The following is an 18,306-nucleotide window of genomic DNA, read 5'->3' as shown; positions in this document are numbered from 1 at the left end:
GCTGTGCTATTACAAGGAAAAATGCCAAACAGCTACAACAGTACTTATGGAGTTAAGTCACGTATATTCCGGGATCACAAGAAACTTAACAGGGAGTGGGGAAGTTTAAGTGGGTCAGTAGTTATTTAAGATACCCTCCTAAGAATGGCACAGGGCTAATTGATATGGAGCCCAGATGCTTCAAATATGAACAAAAACCATGAGAACGAAATTTTCTAAAAACTGTAGGCTTTTTTATTCAGTTAAGAGGTAGACAGATGAACATGGAAGGCTGTCCCATTTAACTTGCCCAAAGTTCATATTCCACTCCATTCATCCATCCCACACTGCCAGAAATCGTAAAGAAATAATCAAGAATGCCAGAAGGCTTTTTCTTCCTACTTCTTTTTAGCAATAATAGTCAATGAACTGCTGGCAAAAAAGTTACTACTAACTTAAATTTTCACTGTGTCCAAAGAACCTCGTCCCTGTAAGAAGTTCCCACATATGCCAATGGAACCTGCCACTACCGACGGGAGGGCAGAGTGCAAATGGCTCTATTCCTCTAAGAGACTACAAGGGAAGCTTCGGTTATGTTTGTTGTTCAGTCCCTGTGCATGTTAGGGCAGAAGCTGGTGAAACCACCAAGGCAGAGCGCACTGCGTCCAATGGCTCTGAATGGTTGTTTAAAAAAAAAAAAAAAAAATCACAAGTTATCTTCAGAGACAACATTAAAACATAATGGAATTGAAGCCTGATACAAAAAGTAGAGAATTATGTACAGGAATTCCCAGCCCAGAAGGAAAAGGGACCTCAATAGGAACCAGTGGAAACCTGGCTATTTTACATAGCTAATTTTGAGACAAGTCATATTTAGCACAAAAGCAATTATAGCACAAGTAACACTTCCCTCCCACAGCTCCCAAACTTTAAAAAGACTCTTGTCGGTCTTCTGTAACACTGTGATCCTTCTTCAAAGGAGCAGGAATGTGTAAGGTGGCCCCAAACATCGACACGAATTTTAATCTCAAACAGCCTCACGCTCTGAGGATGACGTATTTGAAGACTGCCATAATAGCAGCACTGATGATGCCAGAAATGGGGACGGTAACAAACCAGGCCATAAAAATGTTGCGGAAGAGTCGCCAGTCAACAGCCTTTTTGGATCGGAGCCAGCCAACAGATACAACAGAGCCCACCTAGCAGAGTAAGGGATCAAGGAAACTGGTTAGTAAAGGCCAACGGTATTTTGGTAACAGACACACGATCTTCTGTAGGTAAGGAGCCCCAAACAGCTGATGAGACTGACTCCATGAAAGATGGTTTGGAACAGGATAAGAAGCAGATCACTCATGGAAAGATGAAGGCAATGTAAAAATCCAATCACTACATCTGTGGTAATTGGGGTAAAATACGAGAACAACATCTCCTCTCTCCCTCCTGAGCTACTGGAATTGTAATCAACTGCTTTAATAATGAACTGTTTTAATAAATTACGTGAAGTTTCAGGTTTTCCAAACATCATTTTAGAGGAGGACAGTTATTAAACCTCATAGTCAATCACCTGGAAATACCCTAGAAGAAAAAGGGATGATTCAAAGGCTCCATGATGAACCAACTTAAATTGCCTTAAGGAAGCCAGTTTTTTTTTTCTAGTTATTACATGGCCATCAAGCAACTTCAAATTCAACAAGATTCTCCGTACTTCAATTCTGAAGCTATGAATATACGCCTTCTATACATAACGCTGCCCTTCAACAGCCCAACAAGCCTCACAGACAGGCTAACTATATGTAAAAGGACTTTTGCCATCATTTAGGGAGAACATACAGTATTGGCTTAAATAATAAGAGTACTAGAAAGATAGCAGGAGGGGAAGAATGAAGGGGGGGGAAATCGGAGGGGTAGACGAACCATGAGAGACTATGGACTCTGAGAAACAAACTGAGGGTTCTAGAGGGCAGAGGTTGGGGGGATGGGTTAGCCTGGTGATGGGTATTAAAGAGGGCACGTTCTGCACGGAACACTGGGTGTTATGCACAAACAATGAATCATGGAACACTGCATCAAAAACTAATGATGTAATGTATGGTGATTAACATAACAATAAAAATTTTTTTAAAAAGAGTACTAGACCCAAGGAATTGTAAACTGTAAGCCTTCACATTATTGCAGTCATTTGTCCTAAATTTGTGAACTCTTCAGGACTCCAACTGCATAAAACTTTCTAAACTACAGTTATCACACTTAAAAAAACAAACAAAAAACTTCTCCATATTACTAGAACCATTCAATAGACACAGCACATATACATTACACTTACTTTACAATGTGTTGTACTGATGGGAAGACCAATATTTGATGCAATTACCACTGTGAGGGCAGATGCCAGTTCAATACTGAAGCCACTGTAGACATAAAAAGATTACTTGTCAAGAATGGAAGCTGTTTTATAAGCTAACATTACCTCAAAGTTAACACAATCTTACTGTGCTCTACTCAGTGACAAAACCTGACACTAACCTAACATCTTTAATTTGCTGTAGCTCCTGAAATCTATTCTTCTAAGATTTTATTTATTCATTATTCATTTGAGAGAGAGAGCACAAGCGGAGGGGTGGGAAGAGGCAGAGGGAGAGGGAGAAGGAGCAGCAGACTCCCCACTGAGCAGGGAACCCAATGTGGGGCTGGATCCCAGGACCTGGAGATCATGAGCCGAAGGCAGATGCGTAACCATCTGAGCCACCCAGGCGCCCCTGAAATCTAATTTAAATTAGGCTCTCTTCCCTCTTCTCTAACGTTTTTGAGGTTTTAAGGGTTCCTAGAAGCCCATTATTAAAGTTTGCACTTCTATCTGGAAGAATTTAATAAACATCAGTCTTAGCTCTCAAGTAAAGACAAATAAAGGACAAGTACACAGAGCTATTCACTCCACACACACACGTTTCTCAGAAAAGTTACATTAAGAGACCACTGGAGATGAATATTTGACCAAAATTATGTTTAAGGGCCAGACAATATGTAAAATCGAAAAAGTTCACAATAATGAGAGTAACAGCAGGACCTTATACAAGCTTGGGTTACATGAGCTGAAGATTTGTGTGATAACACTACACAGTATTATGTATCCTAAGAAAATGAGCATTAGCCTAAGACCTGCTTTACCGACTTACCTAGAAGGTGTGATTGGTGTCAGATCTTTCCCCATGGTCTGGATAACTCTCCTTCCCCAAACCCACAGACCAATACAAATACCAACTCCACCATAGAGCAGAAGCCATATTGGTGTTGCTACTTTTGAAGAAACATCTCCTGTGTCATAAACCAGATACAAAGCAACCAGAGGACCGATGGCATTGCTGAAAGAAAAAAAAGAGGACAAAGATGATTTTTCAGGCAGAACTAGAACTTGGCAAGATCCAGTTTGCTAAATGATCTGCTAGATTTTTTTTTCAATTTTTTCATTGTTATGTTAATCACCACATATTACATCATTAGTTTTAGATGTAGTGTTCCATGAGACCTACTAAATTATTTAAAGCAAAGCTGTCAAGCTCATTTCGCAAACAGTCCTTTCAAAAGAAATAAATGGGACCCCAACATACATAGCAGAAGAAAATGAAAGCTGCTCTCAAAGAAGAATCCCATGCATTTGGTGGCCTATCATCCAACAGGAAACCTAGAACAACTCTGGTTCCAATGACCAGTTTACAAACGACAGAACTACAGCCAACAACCTCCAAATTCATTCCCTACGGGCAGTGATTTTTAAGCTTTTCATCTCCGTATTCACCGAATTTACTATCACAGAAATGGATCCTTTTTTTTTTTTTTTAAAGATTTTATTTATTTATTTTGACAGAGAGAGACACAGCGAGAGGTAACACAAGCAGGGGGAGTGGGAGAGGGAGAAGCAGGCTCCCCGCAGAGCAGGGAGCCCGATGCAGGACTCGATCCCAGTACCCTGGGATCATGACCTGAGCCGAAGGCAGACGCTTAACCAACTGAGCCACCCAGGCGCCCGAAATGGATCCTATCTTGATTGACAAGACCTCTCCATAAAGAATATCTGTGTTTCTCATCTACAGAAACATTCTTTGGGGCACCTGGGTGGCTCAGTCATTAAGCGTCTGCCTTCCGCTCGGGTCATGGTCCCGGGGTCCTGGGATCGAGCCCCACATCGGGCTCCTTGCTCCGCGGGAAGCCTGCTTCTCCCTCTCCCACTCCCCCTGCTTGTGTTCCCTCTCTCGCTGTGTCTCTGTCAAATAAATAAATAAAATATTTTAAAAAAACAAAAACATTCTTTGTAATCTAAAGGAAAAAAAACAACCTTTTTTTTTTCTTTTTAAAGATGTTAAGTAATCTCTACACCCAACACGGGGCTCAAACTTACAAGTGAGATCAAGAGTGGTGTGCTCAGGGCGCCTGGGTGGCTCAGTTGGTTAAGCAACTGCCTTCGGCTCAGGTCATGATCCTGGAGTTCTGGGATCGAGTCCCGCATCGGGCTCCCTGCTCAGCAGGGAGTCTGCTTCTCCCTCTGACCCTCCCCCCTCTCATGCTCGCTCTATCTCATTCTCTCTCTCAAATAAATAAAATCTTAAAAAAAAAAAAAAAAAAGAGTGGTGTGCTCTACCGACTAAGCCAGTCAGGCACCCTTATAAAACACATTTTACTGCCTGTTTTATTAAGTCCATAACTGCTATTACCTCACCCTCTCTAGCTTATTTGTGTCCCACGGGGCGGTATGGTACCAAAGCCACAAACATAGCCTTATAAAAGGGAACAGGTGATACAAAAATAGAAAGCGTGATGCTGTGATTCCAAGTCAACTGACCTGACGTCATTTCCACCATGGGCAAATGACCCAAAGCAGGCTGTAAGGATCTGCAGGAACTGGAAGAGGAGAGACACCTCTGGTTTATCCTGGTCATACCATTCTTCTAGAGAGCCGCTACTTCCTTTTCTGTCACCCAGACCCATCTCTGCCTTGACACTCATGTCCATCTCAGATGCCGAGTGAATGTCAGACACAGCATTGCAGTAACTGGTGTAACTGTCCATTCGAATTCGCTTCTTGCTGTCTGCATTAGGCCAGGTCAGCTTCTCCATTTCTTCACCTTTCTGTTCACCTTCTTTGGCACGGAATGAATCCAGAGGCATGCCACAAATTGCCATGGTGTAGGAAGTATAGCTATTATTGCGCCTCAAGGGTTTGTCGCCAGAGTCTCCCATGCAGTCTCCCACCTTGGCAAGATGTAATTTATGGAGCAGCTCTTTGTACAAGCCGGAATCTTTATGCACGGTGTGATACTGATAGTGCCCGCTGGAGTTTATCTGGTTACTGACGGCTTGACTGAACTGAACAAGGTTCCCATTAGGCAACTGCACTGCCCCTGGCCAAGACCAAAACAGTAACATTCAAAACAAAGAGCATCAGGTCCAAACAGTGAGCCTCCTCCCCAGTATAGGTAACAAAGTCAAACTCTTATCTTCCCCACTGAAGAAACTCCACTCACCATTCATGGTGCTATCTATGCTGGTTTCCTCTTTCAGATCCACGCTGGGAAGCCTCTCTCGCTCTGGAGCTTCCTCCAAGTCTCCAAGTTTGAACGAGACTGTTCTCTCCTCCACCACAGCCCGGAGTGGTACAGTGGCAGACCCTACCTCAGAAACAGGATTCCTGGTTTCAATATCGCTGAGAGACAACTTTGTTTCTTCGTGCTCTTCTTTCAAGCTATTCTTTTTTTCCATTAAAGGGCTTTCAGAAGGACTAGACTTTATTTCTCCTAGAAAAAAAGGGGGTTTTTTTTGGTTTGGTTTTGACCCAACTAACTCATTCCACAACTCCCGTCTCCCCAACTCAAAAAAAATCCATCTCAAGGTAATGTATTTTGGTGAAAACTCAGGATAATTTTCCCTGTCTGCTTCACTTGGCGTATCTCATATCCTTCCTTTGGGAAGAAATCAGCAATGCTTCAGAAGTCACAAACTTTTTCAGTAAAGGGCCAGACAGTAAAATATTTTAGGCTTTATGGGCTCTGTTGTATATTCTCCTCCTTTACAAAACAAAGATTTTGATTTTACAAGGATAAAAACTAATCCTAGCTCCCTGCTGACCCATTCTGAGGTGAAAGGTACCTAAAAAGCATGAGGTGGACAAATTGAAAATTTACACCGCATCTAATAATTCATGTTCTTTTTAAAAAAGGAATGCCCCCAAATTTCAGTCCAGGAGTTCAAGACTAAAGATGACAACCTGAATTCCCACCTCTGTAAAACAGAGATTCACTTTAATGCTCTGCCTTATGGTGCTAAATGCCATGACTAGGCAGGAATATCTTCTGCCCAGTCTACCAATGCCCAGTACGTTTACACGTTCATTCAGGTAGCACAACCATGCTACAGAGTAGAACCATAAAACATTAGCAAGACTTGTCTCCTCTTCTTCCAGACTGGGGGAAAAACGAGGTCAGGATGTCATGCAAGCCTCATTCCCACTGTGCGCACCGCACAAGCAGAGTAGCACAGACTAGAGGCTCTCAGAGAGGGCTCAGTGCAGCTGCATGACGCAGCACTCCTCCTAGTGCCCAGCAGTATGTGCATCCCTCCACTTCCCAGTGACAAACGTGAAATCACTAACCAAGCATTTGCAGATGAAAAGGGCAGAAAAAGATCACTTGAACAGATCTCAAGCCAGTAAGGAAACAAATACAAGATTAAAAAAGACTGACACTAACGAAACTTATCCTGTATTTAATTACATTCTACTACTGTGTGTAGTAATGGTCTAAATGACTCCTTCATATTAACACTGGAAAATATCTACCTCTAGAATTTGTGCGACGATTCTGAGAATTAAATCTAAAGTCAGATATAAATATGTGACTTAGCTTTGCGTGTCTAAATCTGAAGTAACACACACAGAAGTAGTTAGGATAAAGTTTTCTCCTTGAAAATATTTTGTACCTACCCCCTATTACACATTAAGATATCCTCACACTTCCAATTAATGTTAAGCTACTTCCCTCTGTATTTCTGTCACCAGCAACTGATACAGTAAAAAGTAGATTGAATGACCAGTTTGTCTACAGCATATGTCAACTATTCCTTATGAGTAGGTCCCAGGTCAAGTCAATAAAAACATAGTTCGGACAATAAACCCATCTCCTGAAATCTCATTTAAATTTCTGACTTTGCCAATCTATCCAAATAGTGGGTTTTTATTTAGTGATCACACAAGAAAAAACAAGCACATTGCTAGTTAAAATGTTCTGCTACAATTTGTTACTTACGTTCGATTTTTCTCTTCATCCTGGGACATACAAAGAACCAGACGATAAGGGCACAGAAAACTGCACATCCCACCGAGATGAGGATGGTGCCCCACAGAGGAAGTTTGTCAAAGCCCAGCACTAGGAGATAAAATGGTGCATCTTGAAAACCCCAGGGCAACAGCCCCCTGCAACAATGTGTAAACCCTCCTCTGGGGACTCTGGGGTTCCCCAAGCCAGCCCATCACCCTTTATAACTGCTGTCAGCCTTAGGTCCACAGGGTTTCTACTGTGCTCATAACTACACAAATTCAGGAGGGGAGAAAAATCCCATGGTCATCTGAAACCCACACCTCTACCTCTGGCCCACTCTCCACACCTGCTAGATTAAAGTCTCCCCAGCTCCTTCAAAAACGAGTTTTCCTTTCTTTACTTAGAAGATAATAAGGATCAACTATACTCTGAGGATCTGCAACTAGCTATGAAAAAATGGAAACCTTCCACTCCCTAAGCCTCCAGATGGTAGCTGCCACATGTTATGTTTGCACATACAGATTTTGATGTTAAAAAAGAAAGGGCCCCAAGAGTCATATTTGTCATACTGACAGAATTCTCTGTGGAAGTTATCACATCCATTGTATTACCCTCCAGTAAAATCCTTTAACAAGATTATCTCTTAAGCGACATTATCAAACTAGATACAGAAAACCAGAATATTATCAAAAGATAAGAATAGTTCAAAGGGCTATCTTTCACAAAAAGAAAATAATTTAGTGGTAATTTCATTAACAAGCCGTATCTTAGAAACTTGCCTACTTTTCACCTGGCTTTGGGATTAGTATCAGTCTTCATCTGCTTATCATTTAAATGCCAACAGGCTCCAAGGCACTAGCCTAGACTAATGACTGAAGCAAAACACTATAGAATTCTATTTGAGCCTAAAAGATGTTATAATGATCTATAGTTCATCCAAGAATAGCTTGGCTACCTGCAGTTCTTTTGCTTTATTCTGATTAGGAATTAAATTACTTATAAAATGGAAAATCTATTTTCCCCCAATGATTAATATTTTAAAATCACATATAAACTGTGGTCCCTTCAAAACTAAAGTTCTATAGTGACTACAAATCTTTCCATTTTAATTCCTATCAATTCTAGCCATGTATTTAGTCACACAAACTAAAATATATATGAAATTTAATCAATCTCTATTACAATTTAAATTTGCCTGTGTTCCAGGTCAAAAAGGGGAAACAAGAAGGGGAAATTTTCCTGGCAAATGATCCACACAGAACAAAAATATCCCAAGTTCCTTTTTCAAAAATGACTGAAAGTTTAAGTTTCTAATTTCACTGAACTATGAGCTTTGCTGCTACCAGATAAAAGTGCTTAGAGCCTCTCCTATGAGGTTTAGCACAAAGAAACAACTCAATTTAAAATAGAACGAAAATGCAGCATGCATGCTTTTCTTTGCCTGTACCATTTAGCAAGGAGTCTGGTATCCCCTAAGTAAGATCAATATTCTCATAAAGGTGTCCATTTTCCTTCCTAATTATTCCAAGAATAAAGACAAGGTTAAAAATACTTAGCTAATTCCATTTTTGGTCAGTGACTTACTACTTCAGTGAAGTTTAAGAAGCAAGTTACAATCCATTAGTCAGAAAAGTAATCAATTTAGTGGGCCCCAATGAACATTAAAAACTAAAGAGAATTATCTGAAAATATGAGTGCACAGCACACAGTAAGGGTAAATAGCTTCAACATACTATTCTGGTTTTCCTTCCTCTCTCTTTCTCTACATGGGTGTCTTGGGCAGCAATGTACAATGTATTTTTTCCAGTAGGTCACAGTCAAAAGATCAAAAGCCACTCACTTGACCATCAAGTCAAATGACCCTAGATAGCAAAACTGAACTGATCAAAGCATGTACTGTCCTGTAAGTTACAAGTGATTGGTCTTTTTCAGTTGTTAAATTGAACACGTATCATAATTTAATCCATGCTTTGCCTTAGTCCCAAAATAAAAGCAATCATTTCAATCTTTATATCCTCAAATTATTTTTCCTCTTAGCTGCATGAGTTCTTCTTCCAAGTGCACTTAGACCAGTTGTTAAACATCCCAACTCTTCTCATTCAAGCAGATTCAGGGAAGTAAATTTAGTGCTTAGAAACAAAGGTAGCTCCATTTGGGAGAGAAAAATGAGAATATCCAGCAAACCAGTCCTAAATGACTGATTATTGAAGACCAAATATAACTAATGACTCTTCAGTAGTCAGTAGTTGAGGTCAATATCACTTCCAGTATTTTTAGCATAGATAGGAGAAAGGGAGGGAGAAGGGTCATATTATCGGTGGATCCTGTGAAGACTAAAGAGTAAAGGTCTGTAGTGATTTAGAATCTGAGCAGGTCTCTTTGGTTGAAAAACTATCTAGGTTAACTCAGCATACACTAGCCTGCAGCCTTCTGAAATGGGCGCAGGCCAGCCACCTTCTAGGAGATTTCAGCCCTGTAAAGCAAAAAGGGGTAAATTGGGCATTTAATGCAAGTTTTATAAACAACTTTAAATTCACATTTAAATATTTTGATATGTACTTACAAGGTGCTCCAGTATACATGATGGAAAAAAGGTTTATTCCAACTGTGCAGGCATAGAAAACTGGCAAAGCTCGCAAACCATTAGGAACTGGATCTGCCTGTAAAAGATCATTAAGATCAATACCTTAAAAGGTGTTGAAGTTAATTCATTTCCATAGAACCTTGTAAAAGGGCAGGTTCGGGAATTACAGTGCCAGTTAATGGTCTCCAAGCAGTAGGAAAAGCCCAGTTGGCCTTGTTCCTGGAAGTCTCCCTACTAAGGCTGATCTCATCTTTTACATCTACCTGAATTTAAGTTTGTGTTTGGTTTATTATTATTTTGTGGGGGGGAGGGGTTTGCTATTTCTAACAAGGCTACCTATCCCAGTGACTGGTAATGTCCCAATTAATCAGTTTTATCACCCAGTGTTCTAAGGTATCTGATGTCCAGATGTAAATCTGAGCATACATCTGAGATGTACATTTGTAAAAAATGTCAAGAAATAGATTATGAGATGTTAGGACATTTCTCACCATGTCTGCAAAGTTGTTTTTTTTTTTAACATTTTATTTATTTATTTGACAGAGAGACAGCGAGAGCAGGAACATAAGCAGGGGGAGTGGGAGAGGGAGAAGCAGGCTTCCCACTGAGCAGAGAGCCCGATGTGGGGCTCAATCCCAGGACCCTGGGATCATGACCTGAGCCGAAGGCAGACGCCTAACCACTGAGCCACCCAGGCACCCCTGGAAAGATTTCTTAAAACCAAAACATGCAGAATTTACCTGCAACAACCATCTTTTCTAGACATCAATAAATATGTCATTATTAATAATTTACCAAAGTGCTAAGATAAAAATCAACTGTACGCTAAGTCACCTCCTCGTTCAACAGACTGTGCCAAACACTACTGTGGGCCCTAATATGTGGGAATGAATGAGACAAAGTTCCTGGCCTCAGAGAAGTGACATTTACATTCTAGTACAGAAAAAAGTAGCAATAAATACTATGAAGAAAATAAAGGAGGGTAAGGGGCAGTGACGGAAGGAGGGGCACACTGGGGAGTATCAGTGGAACATAGACACAAATGTGGTAAGCCAACAAGCCACGTGCATTCCTAAGGGTGGAAAAAAAAGCAAGCCACCTGGGGGGGGGCGGGGGGGTTGTATTCCAGACAGAGATACCAGCAAGTGCAAAAACCCTGAGGCAAAAACTCCAGATGGTTAAGGAACTGCAAGGCCAGTGTAACTGGAAATAAGAAGAGTTGCACTTACAACAAATATGTATTAATTCTAAAGGAAAACATCGAAGTCAAACACTTAAAGAGAACACAGATTTGAATATACAGGGAAGACTAAACTATGAAGATATTACCCTAAAGGTTTAATGCTGTCTCGATCACAATCCAAAAGAAAATCTTGAGAAATAAGAGAAAGACCCAAAGTGATTCTAGAGTTTCTGACTAGGGGTACATGGCTGGCTCAGTCGGTGGAGCACGTGACTCTTGACCTTGGTTGTGAATCTGAGCTCCACACTGGGCACAGAGATTACTTAAAAATAAAATCTTTAAAATATAAATAAATAAATACAGCTTCTAAGACAGTCAATTCATTGGGAAGAAGGAGGCAGTGGCTGAAGATGAACACAACAGAAGATGCCATTCCAAATCAGTAGAGATGAGCCCTCACTGAAAACCACTTTGAGTTTTAGCTATACTTTAAATATATAATATATAAATATACAAATAAATAAACACTACACAAAGAGAAATAGCCAAAATAAAACAATAGCTTATGCCTAGGAACTATATTCTATACCCAGAAACTGTTAAGCATCCCAGAATAACTACAGTGTGTCACACTCCAAGGGCAGTCAATAAAGTTATAAACCTGATGCATATATGTATTTTTCTTCTAAGAACTATCCATGGTTTTAAGATCCTCCCCCAAATCAAAACCCATTAGGGTTCTATAAACATTATATAGGGACTTCTCTTAACAGATTTTCAAATACTATTTGGTAATATGGTATCAAATCAAGCTAATTAGAGTTGGGAGGAAGTAGCTTATGTTTTTATTTTTCTGTATAGCCCAATTATGTATTCCCGAAGGTAACCAATAATTAATTAGTTGGGGGGAAGGTAGGGAATGAATGATGCTACTAATGGTTTATTATGAAATACAGGCTCAGGGGCGCCTGGGTGGCTCAGTCTGTTAAGCATCTGCCTTCGGCTCAGGTCATGATCCCAGGGTCCTGGGATTTAGTGGGGCTCCCTGCTCAGCGGGGAGTCTGCCTCTCCCTTTCCCCCAGCTCACGTTCTATCAAATAAATAAATAAAATCTTTAAAAAAAAAAAAGAAAGAAAGAAAGAAAGAAATACAGGCTCATAGGCTAAAAAAAGTCTAAGTTCATAAATCAGCCAGGGGGGAATAAAACAAACCGTGTTCTCCCTTTAACTCCCTCCAGACTCCTCTCAGAAACTCGCAAGAGGTAACCAAGGCTAACTTCATAAAATTTTTATTACTGTATGACCCATCTAACACACACTTGAATCTTTACCTGGAAATAATGTAATATCTCACCATCCAGTTATGTGAGATGTGAAAAGGGGGTCTTCGTAACTCCCCATCTTTAACCACAATAGTCCATTGTTTACATACTGGATGTTCCCATAAACCTTTGTCTAAAGAAAAAGGCTCCTCTGAGTTTGAAAAGATGTCCTAGATTTAATGTGATTCCTAACAAAAGGGAGAAAGCAGAGGGACCTGTTTTCTCTAACTAGCATTTAAATACCCAACAGGAAAACTTTCCCTTATCCCCTGTTCCTTGTTTATTGTCCCCAGTCCTTAAAAGGGAAGTACCTCACCTCCACTCTGGTTTTTCCTACTAGACCACCTAATACCCTTGAAACAGACACTGAGAAAACAGAAAAATTTTTTTTTTTTTAAGATTTTTTATTTATTTATTTGACAGAGAGAGACACAGCGAGAGAGAGAACACAAGCAAGGGGAGTGTGAGAGGGAGAAGCAGGCTTCCTGCAGAGCAGGGAGCCCGATGCGGGGCAGGGAGCCTGATGCGGGGCTCAATCCCAGGACCCTGGGATCACGACCTGAGCTGAAGGCAGACGCTTAACGACTGAGCCACCCAGGCGCTCCGAGAAAACAGAAAATTTTTAAAAGGAAATTTTAATGTTAATTTCCAAAACAGAATCTTAAGTTGGAAAGCATCTTAATGATCAAATATTCAGACTTTAACAGCCAGGACCCCCAAAGATTACCAGCATAAGGATGTCTTCTTGAGATTTAAAACCTAAGGTAACCAGAACTATTCACATTCATCACCTAAAGACTCACTGATAGATTGGGCACAAGGATATATATGGGTCATAGGGAGGAAACGGGGGTTTGGAGGTCAAGAAGGTTCTCAAAGTCAGTATTGTTTTAAACACAATTCCAGGGCGCCTGGGTGGCTCAGTCGTTAAGCGTCTGCCTTCAGCTCAGGTCATGATCTCAGGGTCCTGGGATTGAGTCCTGCATCGGGCTCCCTGCTCGGCAGAAAGCCTGCTTCTCCCTCTCCCACTCCCCCTGCTTGTGTTCCTGCTCTCGTTATCCCTCTGTCAAATAAGTAAATAAAATCTTAAAAAAAAAAAAACACACAATTCCAATCATTCTGAATCATGTCCATCCTCATTCCCACATAAAGAATATATAGTTGGGCGCCTGGGTGGCTCAGTTGGTTGAGCGACTGCCTTCGGCTCAGGTCATGATCCTGGAGTCCCAGGATCGAGTCCCGCACTGGGCTCCCTGCTCGGCGAGGAGCCTGCTTCTCCCTCTAACCCTCCCCCCTCTCATGTACTCTCTCTCTCTCTCATTCTCGCTCTCAAATAAATAAATAAATCTTAAAAAAAAAAAAAAAAGAATATATAGTTAAGAAGTTAATATATTTAACTTAAGTTCTCAACTGTGGGTAAAAAATACCTGTCCATGCATTTCTCAAATCAGAGATTCTGGGCACTAAAAATCCTTCCTCACACTTCAGAGCACCACCATTCCTCCTCCAAGAAAGAAGACAAGTTTGTTTTGTCTTGAGACACACAAAGCCTCTCCAGAATCAGAACAATCTGCTTCCCAGTAATTAACAAAGACCCAATGTAAACTTTTATAAAGCAGGAATCCCTAACAGAGGATCCTATTAATTCTTCTGGTTCTCTGGTATAGAGCAAGCTATATGGCTCTAATAAGAAGACTGAAAAATCTGATCAGTGACTACCGGTACACCTCAAATCTAAGCATCATGTTATCATATACTACAACAGTTCTGGGGATTGGGAGGTAGGTGCTCATCATGCCTGTATGCTAAGTAGAACCATACCAAACTTCAAGGCCATTAGTAGTAACAATGAACTATTTACTCTCAAATTATAATCAACCTATAGATGTTTCAAATTTTCAACTGCTATACTCTGCCAGACTCAGGTCAGAGGAAAAGTGATTAATGAATCATGGTATTTCTACAGAGGTACAAATCCTTCCCTACAGAAGCTTACAACAGGACCAAACAAGTGGGTCTGAATATATTCTTACCCCTTGCGATTAAGCTACCTATCTCCGTTCACTCAGATTTCTACCATTTAGGAGCATTTTTAAGAACTTACAATGGACCGTTAAGAGCCAGTCCCCTCAGAAAAAGGACAACTTTGTTTCCCGAGAAAAATGCATTTATTCTTACTCAGTAAGTAACTCAGTCCAATGACAACATCCCTTGTTGTCTACATTTATTTTGGAGCCAGCATCAGACTTCTTGATAAAAGAAATGCTACTGGGTCACTCAAAAGGGATTTTCAAATGGGACAGGAAATTAAAGGACTGTCTGGAAACTTTTTTTTGCCAAGAAAAACAAAACAAAACAAAAACTACCTTTACTGGCTCTTTTTACCTAAGAAATTAGAGTCATGTCACTGTGAGAGGTAGAGTCCCCACCTAGAAGCTTATAAACTGGTTATGATAATCAGCACTACAGAAGTAACTACGTGGAGAGCCAAACTACTCAATCTAACTATCAGCTAAAAAAAAAGCCACAAGAGACATTGTGACTTATTGAACCCCAGGCTTATAAGTCAAACTGGTCTGCATATGATGGTTCAGGTAAAGCAGTAATCAGCAAACACCTGTACAAAGCCGCCCTGAATAAATTTCCTTATTTTCTCATTCCCAGCCTCTCCTATTTCTTGGCACACCGTAGTTCATTCCATTTTTCCTTCCTGAATGCATTCGTTCTTGGTTATTGAAAATTTGTTTCAGAGAACTCAGCAACATACAAGAGATATACAGAACATAAATTTTTTAACTTTCTAAGGCCACACCAATCACATCTGGAAGAACGCTAACAGTCTGAATACCACGTGAGTATGACCCATCAAAGGTCATAAAAGAGGGGAGAGAAAGATTACCTTACGGAGGATGAATGCACGAACAAGGAAGAATAAAATTCCAGACATAATACCAGAAAGCAGTGGAGAGATGAACCAAGACATCACTGGAACAGAACACAAAAAAAAAAAATGTCTATTAATGAAAATCAGAAACAAACAAAAAAAAAACACCTTAAATTTTAATATTCTATCTTCAAAATTTTCTATTTTACACCATATATTTCATATAATGCCATGGTAGCACATGACAAGAATAAAAATTTAAAAACCATTTAGAATTAAACATACCAATTTTTACCAGTTCAGACCACTTGACACCCTCCTGCCCCTTTGCCACAAGGGAGAAACCAATGGTTGCACCAACAATACAATGGGTTCCAGAAATGGGAAGCTTCAAAAACGAAGCCACTAGTTGCCACACAGCAGAACCTGAAACACAGGCAAGTTTTATTAAATGGCAAAATTCTTAGGAATGCACTGCATTCTGAAGAAGAAAATCTGAAAGGGAGGGCACAGGAACGGAACTACCCATTTGCTCACCCGCCACTAAGGAGCATACATAAAAAGAACTTACCAAACATCGCACTGACGGAGCCGGCCATCAACAGCGGTTGGGTCGAATTGTACATCTCCACGTCGATCAAGCCCTTCCTGATGGTTTCGCTCACTTTGGCCCCCAGGAGGACAGAGCCCACGGTTTCAAAGATACTCGCTAGGATGCACGCTTGCTTGAGGGTCACTACACCTGAGCCCACAGCTGTACCAAACGAATTTGCTACATCATTGGCTCCCACGGAGAATGCCAAGACAAATGCAATAATGAAGCCCAGGATCAGCATCCATAGGTAGTCCACCAATGGACCAGAGGCAGCAGTAGCAGCAAAAGTACTGGTAGGCAGCGTTGTCACGGCAGATGCCATTCTCTAGACTAGTGGTTTGTTTGTTTGTTTTTAATTATAAGAGAATTACTGAGCGGCTTTCAAGATGTGTAAACAGAATATGAGGTATCAAAAATGCTATAATAAATAATATATATTATATAAAATTAAATACTGTAAACTACGGCACAGAAACCGAGCTGGGGAGTTACTGCTATACGCTGCGTATGGGCATCTGTTGTCTGGGGTTTCTTTGGCTCTGGAGGGCTAAAAGCAAGGAGAATTCCATGGCGGAGAAGAGAAAGGACGCAAGTTCATCCTGGGGGGGGGGAGGGGGAAGAAAATAACAATAACAGCGAGCCCTTGGGGGGCGCGTGCGGCACCCCGCGCTGGCCCACGCGGCTGGGGAACCCGGCCTTGTCCTCCGCCCGCAGCCCACCGTCCCCGGCCCCGAGCAGGGCTCGCGAGGCGGTGGGCACGTGGCGCCGGGAACCTCCTCGGCCGGCGCGCGCCCGGCCTGCGCCCCCCCGCCCGCCGCCGCCGCCGCCGCCGCCCGCCCGCCCGCGCGCGCCCTCCCCACGAAAACCGGAAAAGGGCCGTTCCCGCGCGCGCGCGCGCCGCCCGGGGACCGCCAAAAAGGCCCGCGGGCGGGCGGGGTGGGGGAGGGAGGCGAACAGAAGCGAAGCCAGAGTCTCGCCGCACCGCCCGCACCGGCCCACCCGACCGCCTCCGGCGCCACGACGTCGGCGCCTGGCCCCGGGGAGAAGAAAGCTTTATCCAAGGTGGCGCCGCCACTCACCAGAGGAAACGAAGGGCCGAGCGGGAGACTAGAGGTGCAGGCTGCGGCGGTGGGTTGGAGCCACGGACGCACGCACCTGTGGCCGACGAGGAGACGGCCCGGGGCGGAGGCTCCGGGGACGGTTCGGCGGGGCTTAGCGACCCACCCTGGAAGCACCCGCGGGCCCCTCAGCGGCCGAGAAGAGAAAGCACGCAGCGCGCGCCGGCAGCCATCACTCTGGCGGTACACGCCGCCGGCCGCTACTTATAGCCCGGCGCCGCGACCCGCGTGACCCGCCGCGCCTCGCCCCGGCTCCAGAGCCCCGCCCCCGGGATGGCGCAGCCCCCACCGGCCGGCGTGCCCAACCGGGTGAGCCCGACGGCGGCGCTCATTGGCCGGACCCGCGCCGGCGGCCACGCCCCCAGAGGGGAGCTTGTCCACGTGGGGAGGGCTAGCCCCCACTCTGCAGCCTCGCCCTGGCGACTGTGTAGAGGCTCGCCGCACCGGTTAGTTACTGGTGGAGACCGTGGGGGACCCTAGCGCTGCCGCCGGAGGTCGTCATGCGGGGTTTTAGAGGCCGCGACCAAGGTCATTCCTAGTCCCTCTATCTCGCGGGCCCCGTTTCACAGTGCTGACCGCTTCTCCAGCCTTCCTTTGAGCGCACTAGTGACCTGCCGCGTCCAGAGGCCACACCTGGCCGAGTTCCCCTCCCGTCCGTCCAGTGACGCTGCGGGAGAGCTCGAGCCCTCGGGCTCCAGATCCAGTCCTGGCACGTTGTCGCACCTGTGACTTGCCCTTGGCCAGACAGGCACTGGCCCTCGTCGGGGGAGGGAGAAGGCTCACGTGGTCGGTTTGCTCCCGCAGTCATGCACTTGGGTGAAAACAGAAAGACTGAAGAGTCACGAGAACCGGGTTGTCTCCCCGTTTATGGCGCAGAGCCTCAGGAAGGCTGTGGGTCATTAATTTCCTGTAGACCTGCGTTTTCTACGTCGTGGCTGTGGCGCGGGAGGAAGGACACTGCTTCGGATTCAAGTCCTGACTCCTACTTGCTGCAGTGTGTCACCTTGAGCAAATTCCAGATCTCTCAGACTGCATTGTCACTAATGTAAAATGTTAACAATCAGTACCTACTTTGTGGCAGGACTTAAATTAAGGTACGCGAATGTGACCAGCACTCAGTAGGCACAGAATGCCAATTTCCGGTTTGCTCTTAATGTAAAAATACCTGTTTTAGGATGTAGGAAAGGGTGGAAGGGGACGGTCTCTGTGCATCCGAGAAGCTTTTGTATTCTTTTGATGTAAACATTGATTTCTGGTCTCCTACAGGGTGTATAATATAGTTTTGACGTTAATAAGATTTGCTCTGCACATTTGGGGGCATTTATTCTATTGTGCAGC

General features: G+C 43.1%; 1 protein-coding gene across 2 annotated transcripts; it reads right to left on the bottom strand.

Annotated features, from left to right (window-relative positions):
• Positions 1–211: 211 nt before the first annotated feature.
• SLC20A1 (solute carrier family 20 member 1) lies at positions 212–17,161 on the bottom strand. Of its 2 annotated transcripts, XM_035001071.1 has the most exons (11): positions 16,930–17,160; positions 15,827–16,449; positions 15,541–15,681; positions 15,271–15,356; positions 9,847–9,943; positions 7,272–7,391; positions 5,496–5,765; positions 4,814–5,372; positions 3,153–3,338; positions 2,303–2,387; positions 212–1,178 (listed from the first exon to the last, which is right to left on the bottom strand). In XM_035001071.1, the coding sequence occupies exons 2-11, from the start codon at positions 16,170–16,172 to the stop codon at positions 1,017–1,019; spliced, it is 2,052 nt and encodes a 683-aa protein (XP_034856962.1). In that variant the 5' UTR covers positions 16,173–16,449; positions 16,930–17,160; the 3' UTR covers positions 212–1,016. The 2 variants fall into 2 exon arrangements, with proteins under 2 accessions (XP_034856962.1, XP_034856963.1); XM_035001072.1 differs by lacking the exon at positions 15,541–15,681 and having other exon boundaries at positions 16,930–17,161.
• Positions 17,162–18,306: the final 1,145 nt, after the last annotated feature.

The sequence above is a fragment of the Mirounga leonina genome, unplaced genomic scaffold (assembly GCF_011800145.1).
Source record: "Mirounga leonina isolate KUSES-001 unplaced genomic scaffold, KU_Mleo_1.0 Mir_125, whole genome shotgun sequence".
Taxonomy (NCBI): Eukaryota; Metazoa; Chordata; class Mammalia; order Carnivora; family Phocidae; genus Mirounga; species Mirounga leonina.
The sequence above is the reverse complement of the archived record's forward strand: the minus strand, read 5'-3'. Positions and strand labels throughout refer to the sequence as shown.

Bases quoted from the DNA above. Each gene is read 5' to 3' on its own strand.
- SLC20A1 (XM_035001071.1), bottom strand. From the start codon at position 16,172: ATGGCATCTGCCGTGACAACGCTGCCTACCAGTACTTTTGCTGCTACT. The intron at 9,944-15,270 runs GTAATCTTTCTC...GATCTTTTACAG, and splicing joins GTGCATTCATCCTCCGTAAG to GCAGATCCAGTTCCTAATGG. The intron at 2,388-3,152 runs GTAAGTCGGTAA...TTATGTCTACAG, and splicing joins ACACCAATCACACCTTCTAG to TGGCTTCAGTATTGAACTGG.